Here is a 20824-nt window from a genome sequence, read left to right as displayed (position 1 = left end):
AGAGAATTAACTAACCCAATCCATTTTTATCCGCAGAAGTGAATTCACTCGTTGGACTGATGCTGGGTTTCCTCTCTGAATCCCCACAGAATCTGCTTCTTTCCAAGGCTCCCTGGAGTACTGAGGAGGGCTTTGGCTCAGACCCTAGCATGAGAATTATGTATCTTGGTGTGAGTTTGCCTTAGAGACTCCGAGAGGCATGAGTGAAGCTTGGCCTATTACCCTTCCAATGAAGTACCTTCCCTAATGCCAATTCCCTGATGCCCAAAGGCCAGCGAGGAGCCAGGATGTAAATCTTTCAGGGACAGGAATTTAGGGATCATTTTGGGAGCCCAGGGTCACAATCTAGAGATCACTGGGAACACTTCAGCTTATGTTAGGGATCCTGAGCTGTCCTTGCCTGACAGCCGCCTACAGCCGAAGGCTCTAAGAAGGCAGGGCAGATGGCCTTTCTACACCTGTTGTGAGCGTAGACATCCACGCTGGTCCTCGTGCGTGCTCTCCGAGGCTTGCGGGATGTCCATAACCTCCTTTGAGCATCACCATCCTATTCGAGCACATAGAGAGGGCGACCGCGAGGCTGGGCGCCCCGCAACCGGGAAGGTGGGACCTACTTTGCGGATTGGGGCTCACAGCTGTCACTCCAGAAGGGTGGGGCTTAAAAAGAGAGAGGGGGGTAGAGGAAGAGAGAGAGAGAAATTAGGAAGCAACAGCCCCAGCCCGCCTGGGCACGCTGCTCTGGGTGCGCTCGGATGCAGCCGCCCCGGGCCCGCGCCTCCTCGTCCGCGCGCCGCTCGCCCTCCGCCCCGAGCGCCGCGCGTCTCCGGAGCCGGCCGTGCGCCGGGCGCGCGTGGGGAGCCGGGGCGGGCTGGGGTGGAGCCGCAGCTCCCCGCAAACTTTGGGCGGCGGAGCGCGCGCGCCGAAGCCCCGTGGCGCGGGATGGGGGCGGCAAGGCTACGCGCCCCGGGTCCCCACGCGCGCCTGGCCACCCGCCCGGGGACCCCCGCGCCGCCTCTGCCCGCGCCCCGGGCCCCGCAACCTCGAAGCCCCGCAGCCGCCCGCGCGCGCTAGCCCACCGCAGCCTCCCTGCCCGAGTTCCCAGAGCGCTCTCCGTGCTTGGGGACACAACACCGGAGACCCCCCTTGTGGAGTGAAATTCAATTCACCAGCCAGTTCTCAGCGCAGTCGAAACACTGAGGTGAGCCTCGGCCTGCGCTGCGGGACCCCGGAGCCTGAGCGGCCTGGCTGTGGACCTGTGGGGACCCGGCACAGGGTGGCCCTGCTGCTCGGGTCCCTAGCCAGATGCGTCTTGGCCATCCAGTTCAGCTTCTCTTCCCCGGGAATCTGGCGACATCCCTTCTTCAGCCAGAGGACACCACGGAGGAGCAGAGGACCCGCGCTCCGAGTCTCCAGGATGTGCCCATCTGAGATGGGGACGCTGTGGTACCTCTGGTCTCCCGTGCTCATCAGCCTAGCTGCCCTTTTCTCCAAAGGTGAGGATGCTGGGGCTACCTGGGCCCCGGGGACTTAACTTTGCTGAGAGTGGATGTGGATGTGGATGTGGGCGGCCCGGAGAGGCATGGCATGGGAGTGTGTGTGTGTGTGTGTGTGTGTGTGTGTGTGTGTAACAGGCTTGCGGAGCCAAGGTCTGGAGCAGGCACCTTGGCAGCAGGTGATTTCCTTGGAAGTCTTGGTAGGATGCCCTAGGAGAACGTGCCTAAGGGACAAGAGGAAACTGGGGAAGCCTATGGTGCCCTGGACCTGAAAGCTTTCTGGAATTTGGTGTGGACTTCCCAACTGGCCCTAACCGGTTTAGAAATAATCCCGAACAGCCCTGCTGTATGGGAATGTCAGCTAGTGTACCAAGGGCTGGGCCGTTAAGAACACAGTTGGCCAGAGTCCCTTTCAGCCCAGGGTCTCCTGGGTCGGCCTTCTGCAGCTGCTGCTGCTGCTGCTGTGTGTGTGTGTGTGTGTGTGGTGCGGGGTGGGGGTGGGGGTCAATACCTACACAGGATGCTCTACTGTCTGTCTGACCCAAGTCTTCCCAGTGGGGTCCTGACCTGGGGCTTGTGAGTAGAACCAGGAAGCCTTTCCTACCCTGCTTACCTGCTGTTACCATCTTCCTTAACTCTCTGCCTGGTACAAGCAAATTCGGAAGCTTGGGACAGAAATGCCTTGCAGAGGAATTGCGATCCACAGGACTCGGTAGATGGACTCTACACATCTTCCTGACCGATCAGGTGGTTTCTATTTGTGGGTAGCTTGCTCAACCCTCCCCCCCAACCCCCTTTCTACAGCAAAAGTCAAGATTCTTTTCGGTCTTCCGTGTGCTGGAAAAACCCTGTAAACATATTTCTCTGTGAATATTTATCAGGTCACATCTCCCTGAAACTTCCTAGCCAGTTGACAAGCACAATCTTTTAGTGATGTTGATTTTGGTTTCTGGCTTCTCTGGTATCTGGCAGTCTAGTTACTTAGGAGCTTGTAGAGTTAGGCAGATTGATTGCTGGGCTTTTTTTTTTTTTTTTTTTTTTGCGTGGGAATGGTTGCAAGGGGGGGTGGTTAGGTGTTTATCTATGTCACTGTGTTTTCAAGTGCTGTTGAAGGGGGCTCAGGTAAGCTAAATGAGGAGTAGCTCCCCCTTCCTGGGAGGAAGCCACAGCTTTGGGGGTGTAGAATACACTGGAAACCAAAGAGGAGGTTGGTATAAAAAAATAAAATAAAATAAAATAAAAAAAAAAAAAAAAAAAAAAGCTGACCTTAGGTTAAAAACCTGGCTTCAGGGCCATGATGCCATTCCAGCATGGCTGGGAGGCATGCTGTATCCTTGTTTGCTTGGTTTGATAAGAATAGACGTCTTTGTTTTTACTCCTTAATAGCAAGGCTTTATTAAGCAAGGCATTGGACTCTACACTAACAATGGTGTTCCCTCACTCCTTTACTGAGTCCCTCATTATGAGCAGCTGTGTTAATGAAAACCACCTTTCCCTGGGTGCTTTTGAACTTGTCCTTAAACAAGGTACTGTATGTCCGGGGTGGGAGGTAGAGCATCTCCCAATGGCTAGAACCCAGTTTGTCAATGACCTTAACGTCATGTAAGGTTCTTTGCTTAAACTTTGAAGACTGGGAGCCTGCCTCAGGCAGACTGTTGAAGCCCAGTCAGAGTGTGGGGAACCTTCACGCTGTGAGCAAGGCTGAAGGCTGAGCACGAGTGAGGTAACACAGCTCTGGTTCTCAGCTGGGAAGAATAGGGATGATGGAATGGGTATCAAATAGTGTAAAAGGGGGACTTCAGAGGGGCAGGCATGACGTACACCCAAGGACAGTCTGGTGTTGGTTCCATTTCTTTTCCTACTTTCCTCTCAAGTTGTGTGATTACCTATAAGTTCTTTCTAGAAACTCATCTGTTTTTACATGTGTAGCGAGTGTGTGCATGTATAGTTTGCATGTTAGCATGGGTGCATACGTGTTCGTGGGTAGATGGGAATGTGCTTGTACATTCACATAGAGGCTGGAAGTCGGCATCAACTGCTTCTTCTTTGATTATTTTCCCTTTTACATATTGAGGCATGGACTCTTGCTGAACCCAGAGCACACTGATTAGAATGGCTGGTCTCCCTACTCAACATACCTAGGGGATCCCCTGAGTCTGTATTGATGGGTTTATAGGTGGCTATCATGCCTGCCTAGTGTTTACATGGGTGTTGGGGGTTAGAACTCATGTCCTTACCTTTACAAGGCAAACAGACTTTCTCCATAGAGCTATCTCCCTATTCATGTCTGCAGCTTCTAACTTACTTGAAGTCGTGCATGGGCTACACAGGAGAACATTTCAATCAAGTAAACACACACTCTCAAATGTCTAGTTTGTCTGGGACTGAATGAAAAATGGAGCTGGTATCAAATACTAAATATCTACTGTATTGTGTTATTGTTTTTACTCTTTTTTTTCCCCCAGTGGGAACCCTTAAATACAATACAACACATATTTTCATGTGCTAATGACCTTGGCCAATCAGCCCAGTGACCTTGGATTTTGTAAATGTCTCACTTTCATGAGTGAATATGGCAGACCTACCCTCACCTGACTCTTTGGAAATTGAAACATAAGTAGAATGTTCTGTTTTGTGTTTCTGTCTCCTGAGGATCTGGGGGGCCATGATATGAAATACCATTTGTGGTTGCCCTTGGCTTGTGGTCCCAAACTTCTCTACAGAGTGACCTTACTGGGTCAGGGAGCTTAGGCCTTGTGTTTACACTAGAGTCTGTCTGCAGATGCTCGAGTATATGGCTCTGAGTTTTTCAAGTGGGGTAGGCATAAGGACACTTAGCTGAGAAGGAGAAACAAACAAACAAACAAACAAAAATAAAACAAAAACCAACCAACCAAAACAAACAAACAAACAAACAAAACAAAAACAAAAACAAACCTATGGGGAGACTGGAGACAGCCAGAGACCTAGGTGGGTTTTAAATGCAATGTCTGGAAAACTGTCACCTGTCCCCACCTTCTCTCTCACTAGTCACTCTGCATGCTGTTCTCTGCCAAATGCCCCTGAGAAGCAGATGCTGATACCCACGAAGCTGGGAGGAGCCTCTGCAGTGCTGTGGCATCTGTGCCTGGGCCTTGATGGTCATGTGCAATGCCTGCTGCCAGCTGGGTGCATGGAACATCCTGTGTGGGGGGAGTTCTTATCCTGGGTGGACTGCTTCAAGTGCCTCCACTCAGCTTCAGAGGAGGATGCCTGAGGGCAGTGGGAGCAGCCTCTGCTAAGGGAAGGTTGAGCTCCTGCAGGTTTAGGTGGTAGGGGGCGTGACTCTGTTTACAGTGACTGTCCCATCAAAGGGGTCATTTTTAAGGCATGAGAGACTTAGAAAGAGAGATAGCAAGGGAGTGTGTGTCTATGTATGGGGGTAGGGAGAAAGAAAGGACTCAGGAAACTGGCTTTATTGCTCATGTTTAAATGCTGTAAAAATTAGACTGTAGGGGACTAAGAAGGCGGGAAGCCGGCTTTTCTTTGAGTTGACGATGTAAATTGGAATGTGATTTTATTTAAAACACGCTTATGTGTGGTTAGGCGTGGTACATACCTATAATCTCCAGAGGCTGAAGCAGGGGGATCTTAAGTTCCAGGCAAGCCTGGGCTACACGATAAGAACATGTTTTTAAAACAAAACAACTTTTTTTTTTTTTTTTTTGCCCAAGTTTTGCCCAAGTTTTTAAGAGTTGGGAGGTCTGTTTACTTGAGTTCCACTCTTAAGGAGCCAAGATAAAGGACTGCACTGAATATTTAAAAATGCATTATTATGTAAACGTATACCACTATATTTCTAATTAATCTGTTTATCATGTATTTATTTAACTGATTATTATGCATATATCCATCCATTTTCTCAGCCAATCCCGTTGATCTATTTATCCTTTTATCCATCCATCCATCCATCCATCCATCCAATCCAGTCTTCTATCTGTAAATCCATTTACCTAGTCCAGTTCATCCATCTATCCACCATCTACCCAATCCAGTAATCCATCCATCCACCCATCCATTCTCTACCCATTCATCCATCCAACAAATACTGAAAGCCATCTTTTACCTGCACAGGAAGTATTTGTCAGTGTTCTGGGGACACAGGGCTAGGTCCTCAAGAGTCCTCATACTAGAAGAAGTTTATGGTCTGTCAATTTCAAAGTGCCACAAGCCACTTCGTTTTAATTGGCAGGGGTAAACCTTGGTGGCTCTGTGTTCAACAACCCCCTCTTCCTTCTGTCTTGTGGCTTGCTTCATTCCCCCCTTTTCTAATTCATAATAGTAATGCCCCTCCCCCAGTAGCTCTGCTCCTCCCATACTGTATTGCAGGGGATACAGTCGTAAGGGAGGACACAGGTCCGCTCTGGCTTCTCTGAGCCTGTGGTATATGGAGCAATGAGAGAGAGCATACCCCAAGGAGGAGCCATGGCACACACTCGGAGGGACAGGACTAGTGTCTCTCCCAAAAGGTACATCAGCGTTTGATAAGAGTAACTGCTTGGGAGCTTTTTTCTGATGGTTAATGTCAGCGGTGAGGTCAGCCTGGGGAGGGAGTTGTGCAAAAAGAGGGGAGAGTCTGGACCATGGACTAAAGAGAGTTGGTATAGGTGGGGCAGAAGGAGTGATGGAGGTCACATTGCAACACTGAGCCGGGGGGGGGGGGAGCGGTGGGCTAGGGAGAACTGGGAGGACAGCATTAGTATCACCTCTCAGAATCATCCAAGTGAATGGGAAACCCGGTGGTCTCTTTTTGATGTCCTGTGTGAGGGGCTCAAGTGGTAACAATCAATCAGTCAGTCAATCAATCAATCAAACAAACAGGCAGTGGTGCCTCTGAGATGGCTCTGTGCGTAAAGACATTTGCTGCTAATTGATTGCTGAGACTCACACAGTGGAAGGAGAGAACTGACTCCCACAGGTTGTCCTCTGACCTCAACATGCAAGCCGTGGCATGGTCATGCCCACACATACATGCATGCATACATACATAAATGTAATTAAAAAAAAACCTTAAAAAGCATTCAAGGTCATCCTCAACTCTGCAGTGAGAACTAAACAAGCCAAAACAAAACGAAACAACAAAGCCATCAGGAACCAAGGACCAAGGGACCAAGGATGGATTTTGGTCCAAGCGAGTATGAGTTCCCCATGGCTACTGTAACAAATGGTCCCCAACATTATGACTTCAGACAGCCAGAAACTCTGGAGACTGGGAGCCCAGTGGCAGGAAACTGAGGAGGCAGGATGCTTCTGGCCCTCATAGCTCCTTGTGGCTTCTAGCCAGCCATTTTGGGGCTTTTCCTTACCCAGTGTTCTAGATGGCCAAATGGCGCACACCAGACTTCTTCCATGTTCCTTCCTCCTTTTCTCTTTATGCTTCCTACCCTGCAGCATCTCCCATCTCTCCTGCTTCCATCTTAGACCTCCATCCTGCTCTGTGTCCCCTGTGCATGTCTCCCACCCCCACCTCTTGCTACAGTACATGCAGTTTGATGGCTACCCAAATGCTCCAAGACTTCATTTACCTTCATGCCAGTTTTTATCTCCAAACGAGGTGATCAAAGTCTTAGGACCCAGGGATTTGAATGCTAATAACTCTGAGAGGCTGGGGGACATGTCCCCCCACCTTCCACAAGTCCATAGGCGTGACCTTCAAAACCCATTTTGTAGCCCTCCTTCGAGTCTTTAAGTTCCCCTAAAGTAACAAATAACTATTTTTTTTCCCTATCTTTGACTTCTCTTTAGTATTTAGCATAGCTTTTTGGACATTGCAGAGGGTCAATAAAATTTTTAAGTGTGCTTAAGAGTATAAAATATTGCCTGAAGAACCTTTGCCTGGCAGTAAAAGGCTCGGCGTCTTTTTCCAGTAATTTAAATGGCTACTGGGATACATTGGCTAATAGTCATAATGGTTAATTTCCCCAGCAATTTTTGGTGGCAGGAACTGTGCCGAGAGATTTATCCTGGTGATATTCACAAACTTGCAGACAAACCAGCGAGGCTGATGATGAACTTGAAGCTCAGAGAAGCTGGTTCAGGATCTGACCAGGGAGAGCCGCAGGGTCTGACTTCTGATGTCGCCGCCCCACTCTTAACTGTGCTCTCTGTTGGCTGTGATTGTATGTTTAAGCTATATGTCCAGCAGGAATGCCCTTGAGGGTTTAATGCAGAGTCTCTCTCCCTTTAGTGTAAGCTCAGAGCCCAGGACAGGATAGATACTCAATATGTGTTGGGCAAATGAATAGAAATGTAGTATGCCGTTTAATTTTCTCACTCTTTATTTTGTCGATGGTAATCAGGAATAATAGCTCAAATCGACTGAGACCTAGAGTTGAATTCCTGGGCTGTGGAGGAGGTTCTATGATGCTGTGAGATGAGATTTGTGGGCAACCTGGGACAACTACTTGAAGAATTCAGAGCCTGGGTCGGGGATGGTTTGGTCAGTTAAGTGCCTACTGTGTGAAAGGTGTGTGGTTATGTGTGCTTGCCTTCCCTGTGCTGGGGAGGTGGAGGGAAGTGGATCCTCCTAGGCTTGCTGTCAGCCAGCCTAGCTGAACTAGTGAGTTCTGGGCTCCTGAAAGACTCTGTCTCAAATAACAAGTGAGATGGATGGCATCCTGAGGAATAGTGCACCTGTAACTTTACAATGCATGCACACATACATAGGATGTATACATGCACAACAACAACAACAACAACAACAACAATAGTGATTTGCTAATGAAAACAGGGATTCATGGGTATATCTGTATGTCTATTGTACTTGTGCACATGGCTTCCTGGGTAACACAAGGTTGACAGGCGACCTCCACTCATTCAGGATTAAAGAACAGATGAGCTTTGGTGACTACTTTGGAAAGCTGACAAGAAAGAGGGGGACATACGTAAGATGAAGACAGACACATGGTCTTCCCATTCGCAAGAGGTGGGTGTGGGAGCCTGTGAGCATATGGATTTGTGAGTTGGACTTTGGATGCCAGAATCAAGCTTCAGTGAGGCGTGGAAATAATATTGTGGGGACTCAAGCAGAGTGATCAGGGAGCCAGCCTGTTAGGAAATAAGACCTGAGACTCAGGTTATTAATATGCAAGCTTGTCATTTATTTACAAATTCTGTTGCGATACATCTTAAATGCTGGCTTTTATAAAAGAAAAAAACGCCAATATTTGCTGGCTTTTGTAAAACATATTTAAAAAATTATATGTATTGGTGTTGTCTATGTGGGTGTATATGCACGTGAGTGCAATGCCTGTGGATACCAGAAGGGGGCGTTAGGTCCCCTGCAGTGAATGGAAGTTATAGGTGGGTGTGAGCTGCCTGGTGTGGATTCTCAGAACTGAACTAGGGTCCTCTGCAAGATTAACAAGAACTGTCAACTGCTGAACCACCTCTCCAGCCCCTTAAATTGTTGGTTTTTAAGGGCGCTTTATTTTATCTATAGAAATATCCCATCCCATATGTTACCTCAGTTCCAGAAATTAAGAATTTATATAGGGTGGAGACCCCCCAAACTTGAAAGTGAACACACTTGTGGCAAATGTTTGAGAATGGGATCAAAGGCTTGTGCTCAGAACAGGGAAGCTGGGAGCCGCCATGGAAAAGTTAGCTTCTGGAAGATGGCTCAAAGTTTCATTTCTTGACTTTTTCTCTGACCTTGAGCACATGACTGGAGGGAGACTCAGATATACACTCAAGAGGAGAGAGAGGTTGCAAAGGGTTTTCTAGTGGCACTGAGTTTTTTTTTATGCAGGTGGCATTAAATTGTTATGTTTTGGGGACTCTGAGTCCATCCGGTATTTGTCACATTTTATTTTTTTTTTTTTTTTTTTTTTTTTTTTTTTTTTGCTTGCTTCTTTTGGGAGTAGGAGGAGAAGAGAGTAAACTCCCAACTGAGATTGGAAGCCCATGTGACAATCTCAAGTCACCAGAGCAGTAGGCTAATTTGGTTTCAAAGCAGTCCTTCTCTGGCCCTAGGACCCCGGCCCTGTTCCCAGCAGCCACTTCTTTGGCAGTTGCGAGGGGTGGCAGGTGTATAGCATGGCAGCAAGGCAGCTGCAGCCTCCTGCTATAACCCAAAGCTTAGTCTAGAGAACTCAAAAGCCAAAATGCATCAGAAGAGAGAGAGAATCTGGGAAACATATGTTTCCGTGCATGTGGCTTCCTGGCCCGTGTCTACTTTCTTTACTGGGTAAAGATGGTTTTCCCAGGGAAAGAGTAGATATTCAGAGAGGGCTCAGATGTGGGTGTACTTTTAAGATAATGTCCCTTCAAGTCAGTGTCACAGTGGAAGGGACTGCGTTTCCTGCGTGGTGAGAACCTACCCCAGATCCCTGAAGCATCAGAGCGGGTGTTCTGCCAGGTAACTGGGTAGCACAGTGTTAGCACTGCAGGCTGTTTTTCTGGGTGGCCAGTGGAAGTGCAGGTGTATACGAAGAGGATCAAGGTCAAGGCCGGGGATACACAGTAGTCTGAGGAGGAGACACGACTATCCCTCATGTGATCACAGCCAGTTGTGGGAGTTATGTGGTGCTGACTTGGGAGACCATGTTCACTGCATGGCCTCTGCCAGAAAGGATGTGCCTGTTTCCAGGGCTTCAGGGATGGGAGGGGGTGGCCAGGCTCAGAGGAGGACTCCATCAGGTCTTTTTGCTTACTGAGTATCAGCCACACATAGAGTGGTCTTCCTGCTTACCAAGTGCTCTTTTGAGGCAAGTGGACTCCTAGATATCTCACCTTTACTCACTTCTCAGAACCTCACCACCATCCTGTCTACCATCCTGTCCACCATCTCATCCACCATTCCATTCATCATCCCATCCATCATCCCTCCCATCATCCCACATATCATCCTGTCCATCATCCCACCCTTCATCCCACCCATCATTCTGTCCATCATCCCACCCATCATCTCTCCCATCATCCTGCCCATCATCCCACCCATCATCTCTCCCATCATCCTGCCCATCATCCCACCCATCATTCCACCCATCATCCCGTCCATCATTCCACCCATCATCCCTCCCATCATCCCACCCATCATCCTGCCCATCATCCTGCTCATTATCCTGCCTATCATCCCACCCATCATCCCACCCATCATCCCACCCATCATCCCTCCCATCATCCCACCCATCACCCTGCCCATCATCCCACCCATCATTCCGCATATCATCCTGTCCATCATCCCACCCATTATCCTGTTCATCATTCCATCCATCATCCCTCCCATCATCCCATCCATTATCCCACCCATCATCCTGTCCATCATCTCATACATCATCTCACCTATCATCTTGTTTATTATCCTGCCCATCCCATCCATCATCCCACCCATCATCCTGTCTATCATCCCTCCCATGATCCCATCCATGATCCCTCCCATCATCCTGCCAATCATCCTACCGTCATCCCATCTGTCATCCTGCCCATCATCCTGTCCATTCTATAGGGGGGAAGAACCTGGGCATAGGGCTTAAAATAACAGCTGTCTAACCTAGGCTGTTGAGAAGAAGACTTTTGTTTTTAGCAGTTTTGTAAAGATGAATGAGACCATTCAATGGGCTTGTTACTTTTGAATGAATGTCTGTCTTGGCCTTCTGTACAGATTTTGTAGCTGGAGTTCAGGAGAGAGTGATGGTGGAATAGGCTGCTTCTAGGGCTCTGGGATCCTGGGATCAACTCACTGCTTGAAGAGTACCTTGAAGCCTCAGTATAGGTTGGGAAAAGAGCAGAGACCCAAATGTGAAGGTTGGTTAATTCAGTTTTGATGAATTTCTTCCAATGGCCAATGGGAAATTTTTGTATTCAGTTTTTACAGTATTAAAAATGAAGTCTGGGGGATCATGGGGATATCTAAAGGTGGTAAGAAATAACAAAGAGGAGGAAGGGGAAGAGGGAAAGGGGGAGGAGAGAATGCTAAGGAGACCTTGGGAGACTAAATTCAGGATGTCTCCAGTGTCTGTACAGAACAAGCCCTGTAGCCTTCTTCAGCCAGTATCTCTAGGTATTTAGGACACACCATTATGACAAGTTTTAAAGGGCACAATGCATTTAGGCTCAGATGCCTCTTTTGGTCTGAAGCATGGAAGGCTATTTCATTGTGTCAGAACCAGGGGAAATCATGGTTTGTACTTCCTGCCCTGTGAATATGGAGGGCTTTCTATGTGAACCGGGCTTCATCTCTCTTCATTATTGTCCTCCCAGGGCTGAACTTGCTATATATAAAATTACAGATGTTGTTCTCATGGTCTTCTTAATAAGGTTAATCCTCAGCTTTCTTTTATTTCAAACTCTGTTTTTTCTCTTTCCTTCTTTCTTCCTCTTTCACTCCACTGCAGATACTTTATTTCCTTATGTCTCCTGTGTGTATATGCCACATGAGTGTAGTGCCCGTGGAGGCCAGAAGAGGGCACCAGATCCACTGAAGCTGGAGTGATGTGAGCTGCCTGGATGTGGGGGCTGGGATTCAAATTCAGGTCCTCTGGCCCTGCAGTTATTTATTAATTTTTGTGATAAGCTCCTTCAAGTTACTTCAAAATAAGAGATAAAAAGAAAGAGTCTCACTGCCTAATCCCAATGGTTTTGCATTTTATGTATTTTTTTTTTTTTTTTTTGCTGGTTGTTTTTCTGTGAGTTCTTAATCCGCTTATATATAGGATGTACATGTAGTTTATTTTCAAGTCTTTTGAGTTCATGTGTTTATATAAGCATGTCCTTACATTTTAAAAATATATTCTGAATATATATAATTTAATGCCTTGCTATAATTTAGGGCTTTCTGCCTTCGCTGGACAATTATATAATGCAGCTTCTTGCTATCATGTACAGCACAGTTTTTGTTTTGTAACTTTCTTGTGTTGCATTTACTTGATCACTGTAGACTGTGTTTGTTGTGAAGTGCTTTCCTGAAAGAATGGGCCCTCCACTACCCCAAGCTGTGAGGTAGAGAGGCTTCTGAGTTCCTCAGTGACCCTCAATGTTGTACACGGTCAGTTTCTGCCATTAGTGACTCCTGCTGATTGCTTTGATGCCCTGTGGGTACAGCTTAGCCTCCCACTCACAGAGAACTATGATAGTGAGTGACGAGGCTTTGTTTCTCTCTGAGTGTGGTCCTGAGTCCTGGGATGCTGGCTTTTGATGGTGGAAGAATTGGGAAACAGGAAAGAAGCTGGCGTGTGATGGAGATTTGTCTATAGCTGTGGTTTCCGCATCTGCAGGGTGAAGTTGTGAGGGTGTCCACGGGAAGACTGCAGAGAGAACGAGACTTTGGTTTCATGGTTATGAGGAGACAAGATGCATTTACATGTAGAAGAGGAAGTGGGCTTAGGCGTGCTTCCTTTGGCCATCTATGTCAGACTCAAAGCTGCAGGTGCACATTCTTGCTTGGAATAAATGTTTCTTCCTATGGCTTCCATTGGATGCAAGGACTCCTGCCCACCCCCATCACCTGGCTGCCTGAGTCCTTGGATAGCCCACTCATGCTCAGTTGAGGAATCGGCTTGCCTCTAGGTTTTATCTCCAATAGAGAATCTCACTGAAATCCCAGATTATTTTTGAGGACCAACTGTGAACACGGCCAAAAGCAGCCTCAGATTAGATATGATGGTGAAATCACCCCTCAGGAGGTTCCCAGTAAGTGGGGGAAACTGAGGCATGGGTGGTTGTCATTGCTTGGTAAGGCTGTGTGACAGCAATGGAGAATGATGACTTCCATGTGTGTAAAGGACGCTGTCATCCTGACTTCCCCTAAAGACCTTTCTGAACTCCCTCTGCCACGAGTTGGCCTTGAGCACTGTAGGCCAAATTTCTGATCAGCTGACCACAAAATATAGCCCACTATGGCGGAAGGTACCATATTGGGTTTTGCAGGGTCTCTGGACACTGGAAGCATTCTCTACCTGTGGAAATTCCTAGCCAGAGTGTGCTCTTATTCTGATATAAATCCCAGGATCCCTGGTTCACCTGTGACCCTGGGCCTGGACCCTCCAGCACAGGGTAGGGCTGCCCCAAATAATCAGATACCCATCGTTGCTTTCATAGTAGAGGCTGACCCCATTTAGGGTCAGCCTTTTTCTCTGCTTGCTGCTTCATTTCAGCGGAGGCAGCTGCTCACGAGGACCCACCAGACCAGAGTTCAGGTTTCATCACTGTCTGTGTGTCTCACCTACAGGATCCTGGCATTCTGAGCCTTGCGGGAGATGCTCTGGCCTACCCTGTGCCAGTGTGTTGACCACAGAAGAGTTCATCCTGTCCAAATGGATTATCGACACAAGTTAGCTCTCTGTTGCTGTGACAACATGCCTGAGAGAATCAGCTTAGAGAAGAAGAGCTTTTTGCTGTGACCCAGGCTTTTGGGGGTTTGGTCTTTGGCTCTACTTGGCTCTGCTGCTTTTGAATAGTGCATCAAGGCAGAGAACCATACTAGCGAAAAAGAGGTTCAGCTTGTGATGGACAGGAGGCAGACAGCAAGGAAAGGGGGCAGAAACAAGATGCACATTTCAAGGGCGAATCCCCCAAGTCTTCTAGTTTCCATCCCCCACCCCCCATTCTGCTATGGCCCCACCAATGACTCACTCCTCTCATGCATTCAGAGCCCTTATGATCCAATTACTTTCCAAAGGCCCTACCTCTTAGTCTTGCCACCCTGGGGATCAAGCTTTCAACATGCTAGTCTTTGGAGACATTAATACAACTCTGTTGATCTCACAGCAGATGTGATTATCAGCCTTGCAAGACCTCAACAAGAATGAGCCTGTTCATCTCCTGCCAGGGTGAGGAGAAGAACTCACGAGTTTATCCCGAACCCCGTACCTATAGGAAGTTAATTGGATCGAGGGCGAGAAGGTCATGAGACCCTTCCCTTTTCTGAGGATCCAATTGTTGCTGAGGGAGAGAGGTTTTCTTCAGGGGTGCAACCATTGGTAAGAGCCTGTGCTCTTGTAAGCGGTCCTAAGGAAACTCACTGGGCCACCAGAATAAATATATACCTTGTAACGGGGAGAAGGAGGAGAGTTTGTATGGGGGTAGAAGACGGACCAGGGAGAAAGAAAAAGGATGGAACACTGGGAGTAGGAGGAGAATGGGACTCCAGGGAGGAGACGATCTGAGTATACAATGTACAATAATGTCTACTGAACCCCTTCATGTGTGCTTGGCACATGCCAATAAAATAGAGGCACTTCAGATCCAAACCATGAGACTCGTACCAACATGAAATATATGTAGCCTGTCTTCTCTGACATTTGCTTCCCAAGAAGATGGTGGGAAGAGATCCAAGGACTCTTACCTGGGCCTGGTTTGGTAGAGACCACTCAGGGATGGTTTGTTTGTTTGTTTGTTTGTTTGTTTGTTTGTTTTTTGGTTTTTTCGAGGCAGGGTTTCTCTGTGTAGTCCTGCCTGTCCTGGAACTCACTCTGTAGACCAGGCTGGCCTCGAACTCAGAAATCCGCCTGCCTCTGCCTCCCAAGTGCTGGGATTAAAGGCGTGTGCCACCATACCCGGCAAACTTTTTTTTTTTTTTTTTTTTTTTTTTTTTTGGGATGGTTTTCATGAGGCTGTTTCTAGGCAGCTGCTCATGCCTAGGCTTATGAAGTATCCATTGTGATCTAGAAGCTATGGGGAAGAAACATCAGGTGTTTAACATTGGATAAACATTTGGGGATGCCACCTCAAATGGATCATTGCAGGTCTTCAGCTGTGTACACCTCTCTTCAGGATCTGTGCATAGTGTGTGTGAGGGAACCATCCAAAATAATGGATTGGATGGAGGACTTCTGCTGGGCTTCATTGATTAAGCAGATGTGTTCTTTCCCCTCCTGATAGCATTTTGGGAAGAGATGTAGAAAAATGTGAATGTATTGAAGGGCCACAATAGTCAGAGTGTGCCAGATGAGTCCACATCAGGTGGATTAGCCTGAGAGGGCTTGGTTTCCTGTTTGGAAGGGCCCCAGTTACATCTTCTTCACTTCACATAGCTGACATGTTGGGATTGAGGGTTGACATCATGCCAGGCTTGATTTGGAGGCTTTAGTGAGACCCGAGGAATCTAACATGTCTAATCTTTTCCCTTGACTTCACATCTGTCCGTCCTTTAGGCAAAAGGATGCCCTAGTTCAGAGTGACATCCCTTTACCCTCAATTCAGAAAAACAGCTTTTCCCCCCCTTCCTTAAAGACTTCTTCCAAATAGCAATCCAAGTTCTTGCTCTAGGAGACCTTTGTGAACCAAGGACCACACTCAGTTAAGATGTGGCGGGTAAAGACAGCAGGAACTGATGGTTCAGATTGCAGGTCCTCTGTGCAAAGGCTGGAGTGGAGCTCTAAGACTCTCCGGGGAACATAGGGAAGGGATGCTGACAATATTAGGAAGCATGGCTGCCCGTGAGGAACAGGATAGGAGCATCCAGCTTTTACAGCCACAACAGTTTTCAACCCAAGGTGTAAACACTCAGCTTTTTCTCTAGCTTTTCAACTTCCCAGGCGATTCCACGTTTCAGCCTCCATGGTGAGTCCCCGTCTGGAATCTCACCCTCACGGAGAAGTTATTCCATCCTTTGAATGTGTATTTAAATGCAATGTAAGCTTTTGTTTCCAACGACTGTAATTTTTCCGAGTCCTTAATTAGATGTGAAAACTACACGCACAATGCAAATTACCGTGGTGAATAAATATTTGCGTTATGCTCCCTTAAAAGCAAGCATCAAAACACACAATCGCTTGTTTTACAGGCATTCAGTGTTCCGAGACGGGAGATCTGTAGAGCTGCAAAGAATTCTCAGGGAAGAGAGCAGTTTCAGTAATATGATTAGCATTCTGGGTGGGACTTCAATAACGAGGGGGGATGGACAGGGCAGGGCAGTGGTTTTGACGTACAGACTTGCGAACGCAGTTTACAAAGAAGCCTGCCTCATCGTACCGAATTCTGTGTATCTGTTCCAAGAACATGTCTTGCTTGATTTCCCTAATTAGGTGGTACACATCAGGGAGTTGGGTTTTGCCTGCACTTCAGATAAGTATAACATCAAAAAGAGGAGGGAAACCCAGCTTGGAAGACACACCAGTGTTACAGATAGCCTCTTACTCAGACTTTGACAAAAGCTTGCAGTGTGCAGTGGGGTCAAAGGTCATGCTTACTCTCTCTTAGTTTTCCCAGAATAGCTTGGCACCTTCTTCAGTACTGTGGTTCATTTTGCCAGTTAGAATGTGTGTCCCTGAAGGTCACACAATGGGAGGAGGGGGGGGTTACCTCAGTTTTGAAGAGGAAGAGGATGCTATTCTTATTTTGTGAATATGTGGATATATGTGTATGCGAGTTTATGCATGCGTACGTGCATGGTGTGTGTGTGTGTGTGTGTGTACAAGCACTCATGCGCTGTGGTTCCTGTAGAGGTCAGAAGACAATTTTCCATCTGTCTGTCTTCTATCTTGTTTTGAGTCAGGGTCTCTCTTGTTCCATCTGCCACTACATAGCATGTTCCATGATAACTGACTGACCCCTGGGCTTCTGATGAATTCTTTGGCCTGTCTCCCTCTCACTATAGGAAGGCAGAAGTTTCAGGCACTTTTTTTTTTTTTTTTTTTTTTTTTTTTTTTAAACATACGTTCCAAAGATTAAACTCAAGTCATCAGGCTTGCTCAAGCAAGCTTTTACCTACTGGGTCACCTCCTCTGTCACTCTTTTATAATTTAAAAGCCCCTGTGAATCAAAAGGGATGTAAAACTGATAAATAACAGGATGGGGGGGGGGGCGGGAATAGGCCAGCAACAGGTAGACTTGTCAGCTCTCCTCCAACTCTGTCATGTCACAGGTGTGACTTTGGGTTGACAGATGGTCTGCTGTCAGTGTGTTTTGGGGTAAGGAGTGGGTTCCAAAACTGTGGGTTTTTCTGCAGTTCTGAATTGGTGAGCCCATTGGTTGGTCTTCCATCCCACATTGGTCCATCGATAAAGGGCATCTATCTCCAGATGGGGGAGGGCAGCAGTCTCTCCAGGGCCACCTCTTAGGCATGGCATCTCTTCTTTGATTGCCAGGATCCCTGGACCTGGGCTGCTGGGTACCCTGTTATGACACAGTGTTCTGGATCCAGTCTCTTTCAGAAAGGGGAGATGAGCACAGACAAAAGCACCCTGGCTTCTTGAATCCTGAGTGCATGGTTCACTTCCTGCCCCTGGCTCTGTGCAGAAGTACACTTCCTTCTGATATATTTACTTTCTTTTAAATTTCACATTTACACATATAAGCAGTAAAACTCACATATGTATGTATATCATATATTTTGATCATGTTTATTCTCTGTTGACCACTCTTGTCCCATGTATATGTATATACACATAGTACATTATGATTGTGTTTATTCTGTTGCCCACTCTTGTCTTGTCCTATATGTATATATATGTATACAGATACATATGTGTATATGTATATATACATAGTATATTTTGATTGTGTTTATTCTGTTACCTACTCTTGTCCCATGTATATGCATATGATGTATATGTATATAGCATATTTTGATTGTGTTTATTCTCTGTTGCCCACTCTTGTCTTGTCTCAGGGATCATTTTTCACTTTCCATCTCGTCCCTCTTCTGGCCCCCTTCTACTTTTCTTGATGACCCATTGACTCTATTTCTGCTTTCAGGAGTGTGGGGTGAAGGGTTATTCACTGGACCATAGGCAACTTGCCAGCATCCACACCACTGAAGAAAATCTCCTTCCCCAGCAACCAGTGATTCTCTGTAGAGTCCTGTGGAGGGGCAAGCCCCCTGAGCTCACTCACACCTCACCATTTTCCTATTAATTTCCAGGAACTTCTAGCTTTTGCTTTATGATCTGTTTTATTTATACAGATTAATTACATGGCTGTGGGCAATGGAAAAGCCTCCTCTTTTTTCTTTTTAAACCTGTAAAGTCTCTATTAAATTGTTCTATGCTTTTAGTTTGATTGTACAGTGAGGAACACGCTCATGTCGACTTACTGAAAGAAAGTTAAATGATTTATATATTTTTATTTCATACGAATGAATTTGCCTGCAAACTTATCTGTATACAATGTATACAATGCCTCTGGAGGCTAGAAAAGGGTGTCAGATCCCCTGGAACTTGGGCTACAGGTGGTTTTGAGCCACCCATGTGGGTGCTGGGAATCAAACCCTGGTCTTCTGCAAGGGCAGCCAGTGCTCTTAAGCCCTGAGCCATCTCTCCAGCCCCCTTATAAAACTTTTGAATAATGAGAAGCCTGCAGTGAGAAACAGCTTTAAGAAGCTTCTGTTGGATATGGAAGCATAGGTTTTTTTCTTTTTTCTTTTAGGGAGACACAATAGGAATGGCAGATGCTTGACTATCAAGGTTAGAAGCATCTTTTGGGTTAAGGTAAAACTGTGAGGGAGAAGAAGGTGCCTAAGTATTTTTGGGGGGGAAGCAGAACAATACAATATTTCTGATTGTTAAAGAAGACTTTCTCCTTGATTTTATAATAGATGGTGGTGGGTGTCTGTTATTTATATTCCAATAGATACATTCAAAGGAATGATGTAATTGCTGAGCCTTCAAATGTCAAGATTTGTTCAATACGCCAGCAACCTCATCCCTAGCAACTGTGGAGACTCCAATGGGGATGATTACTTTTGGAGAGATGTAAGTGGGTGCCTGGGTTTGTGAAGTTTGCTTTCGGGGGACGCTGCAGAATCAGAAATACCGGAGAAACATTGTTCTTGGCGTTGGGGTCTCAAGCCTGGCTTACATAGTAGAGTCAACATGTCAGGACCCAAGTCCTGACAGTCACCTGGGGCGCCTCAGCAGCTCTAGCTGGGGAGTTTTAAAACTTGAGAAAGGCTGAGAAGCAGGAAGCAAAGTCACTATGGGGAGCCATCATGAGTAGAGCCGTTAATGTATAGCGTGGAGCTCCCACTGTCCACTGGACTTACATATGTGGTGTTTGGGAGGAGGACTAGGTAACTGAAATGTAGTTGGAATGCAATAAAACTCCCATATTGTGTGTGCACTTGTGTGGACATGTGCACGCATACATATGTATGCACATATGTGAAAAAGCTGAGGTTGGCATGGAGTATTTTCTTCAGTCAGTTGTCTACCTTACTTTTCTTGACAAAGGTTTCTCGTAGATTCTGGAGCTCAATGATAGGACTGGATCAGTTAGTCAGTAAACCCCAAGGGTCCTCCTGTTTTGCCAGCACCAAAAATAGAGATGTGGGTTGTTGTGTCCATTTTTTTTTTTTTTTAACACAAGTGTTGATGACCCAAGCTCCTTGCAGGGCAAGCGGTTAGCAAACTGAGCCATCTTCCTAGCCCTAAAAAACACCTTCTTATGGATAAATTTTGAGAATTTCATATAATCCAATGACTATGTCATAAACCAAACTATAGAAACTTCTCACCTTCTCCAGATGTCTTCCTGTGGTACCAAGCGTTACCCCTTTGCCCCTGAGAATGTCTACTCTGTCCTGATCATTTTGCAAGATGAGAGTCCTACTGTGTGTTATCTCCAGAGCCCCTACTTATTTACACACCCTCCCCAGGCACAGTAGCACTCTTGGTATTTCTCCAGGTGGCTGAATGTGAACGCGATCCTTCCCATTTCTGAGTGGGCTGACTCAAGAGTCTGCTAAGTCTTCCCTGGATGATGGATGTCTCAGCTACTCCTTGTGAAGACGCTGTATGGTTTTGGCATGGATATAGTTTTTCTTTTATCTCTAAGTAGATACTTAGGGATGGGGTTGTGGATCATACATAACTGTAACTTTCTCTAACTCTTACACAGACCAAAAGCAACTTAAAAAGGGAAGGGTTTATTTGACTTACCTTTCTACATTATATACACCCATCATTGAGGGAAGTAAGGGTAGGAACTCAAAGCAAAATCCATGGACAAATGCTGCTGGCTGGATCATTCAGATTCATTTTCCTTATAGAGTTCAGGCCCACCTGCCTAGGAATGGTGCCGCCATCAGTGGGTTGGGCATTCCCACATGAATCACTAATCATCTTCATGGACATGCCCACAGACTAATCTGATCTAGACAATTCTTCAATGGAGGCTTTCTTTTTCATTGACTCCAAGCTGTGTTACGTTGACAATCCGTGCTAACTAGGACATATGGGAAATGTGTTTGACATTAAAGGGACCGCCAAACTGTTTTGCAAACGATGGGACCATTTGGCATCTCCTGCTGATCTACGTGCCTGCCAACACTTCTTTTCTGCACCCTGGAATTTTACCGTGTTGGCTTTAGCATGGGTATAATGGCCCCATGTGGTGGTTTTAATTTGAATTTC

The 20824-nt window shown here is 46.6% G+C and overlaps 1 protein-coding gene across 1 annotated transcript in view; it reads left to right on the top strand.

Annotated features, from left to right (window-relative positions):
• Positions 1-941: 941 nt before the first annotated feature.
• Tmem132d (transmembrane protein 132D) overlaps positions 942-20824 on the top strand; it is a 625150-nt gene continuing 605267 nt past the window's right edge. Inside the window, exon 1 of the mRNA XM_076922979.1 lies at positions 942-1493. Coding sequence (XP_076779094.1) covers positions 1415-1493 — 79 coding nt within the window. The 5' untranslated portion in view covers positions 942-1414. The remainder of the gene's footprint in view (positions 1494-20824) is intronic.

This window comes from Arvicanthis niloticus, chromosome 24 (assembly GCF_011762505.2).
Source record: "Arvicanthis niloticus isolate mArvNil1 chromosome 24, mArvNil1.pat.X, whole genome shotgun sequence".
Classification (NCBI taxonomy): domain Eukaryota; kingdom Metazoa; phylum Chordata; class Mammalia; order Rodentia; family Muridae; genus Arvicanthis; species Arvicanthis niloticus.
This window is presented reverse-complemented; position numbering and strand designations above follow the sequence as displayed.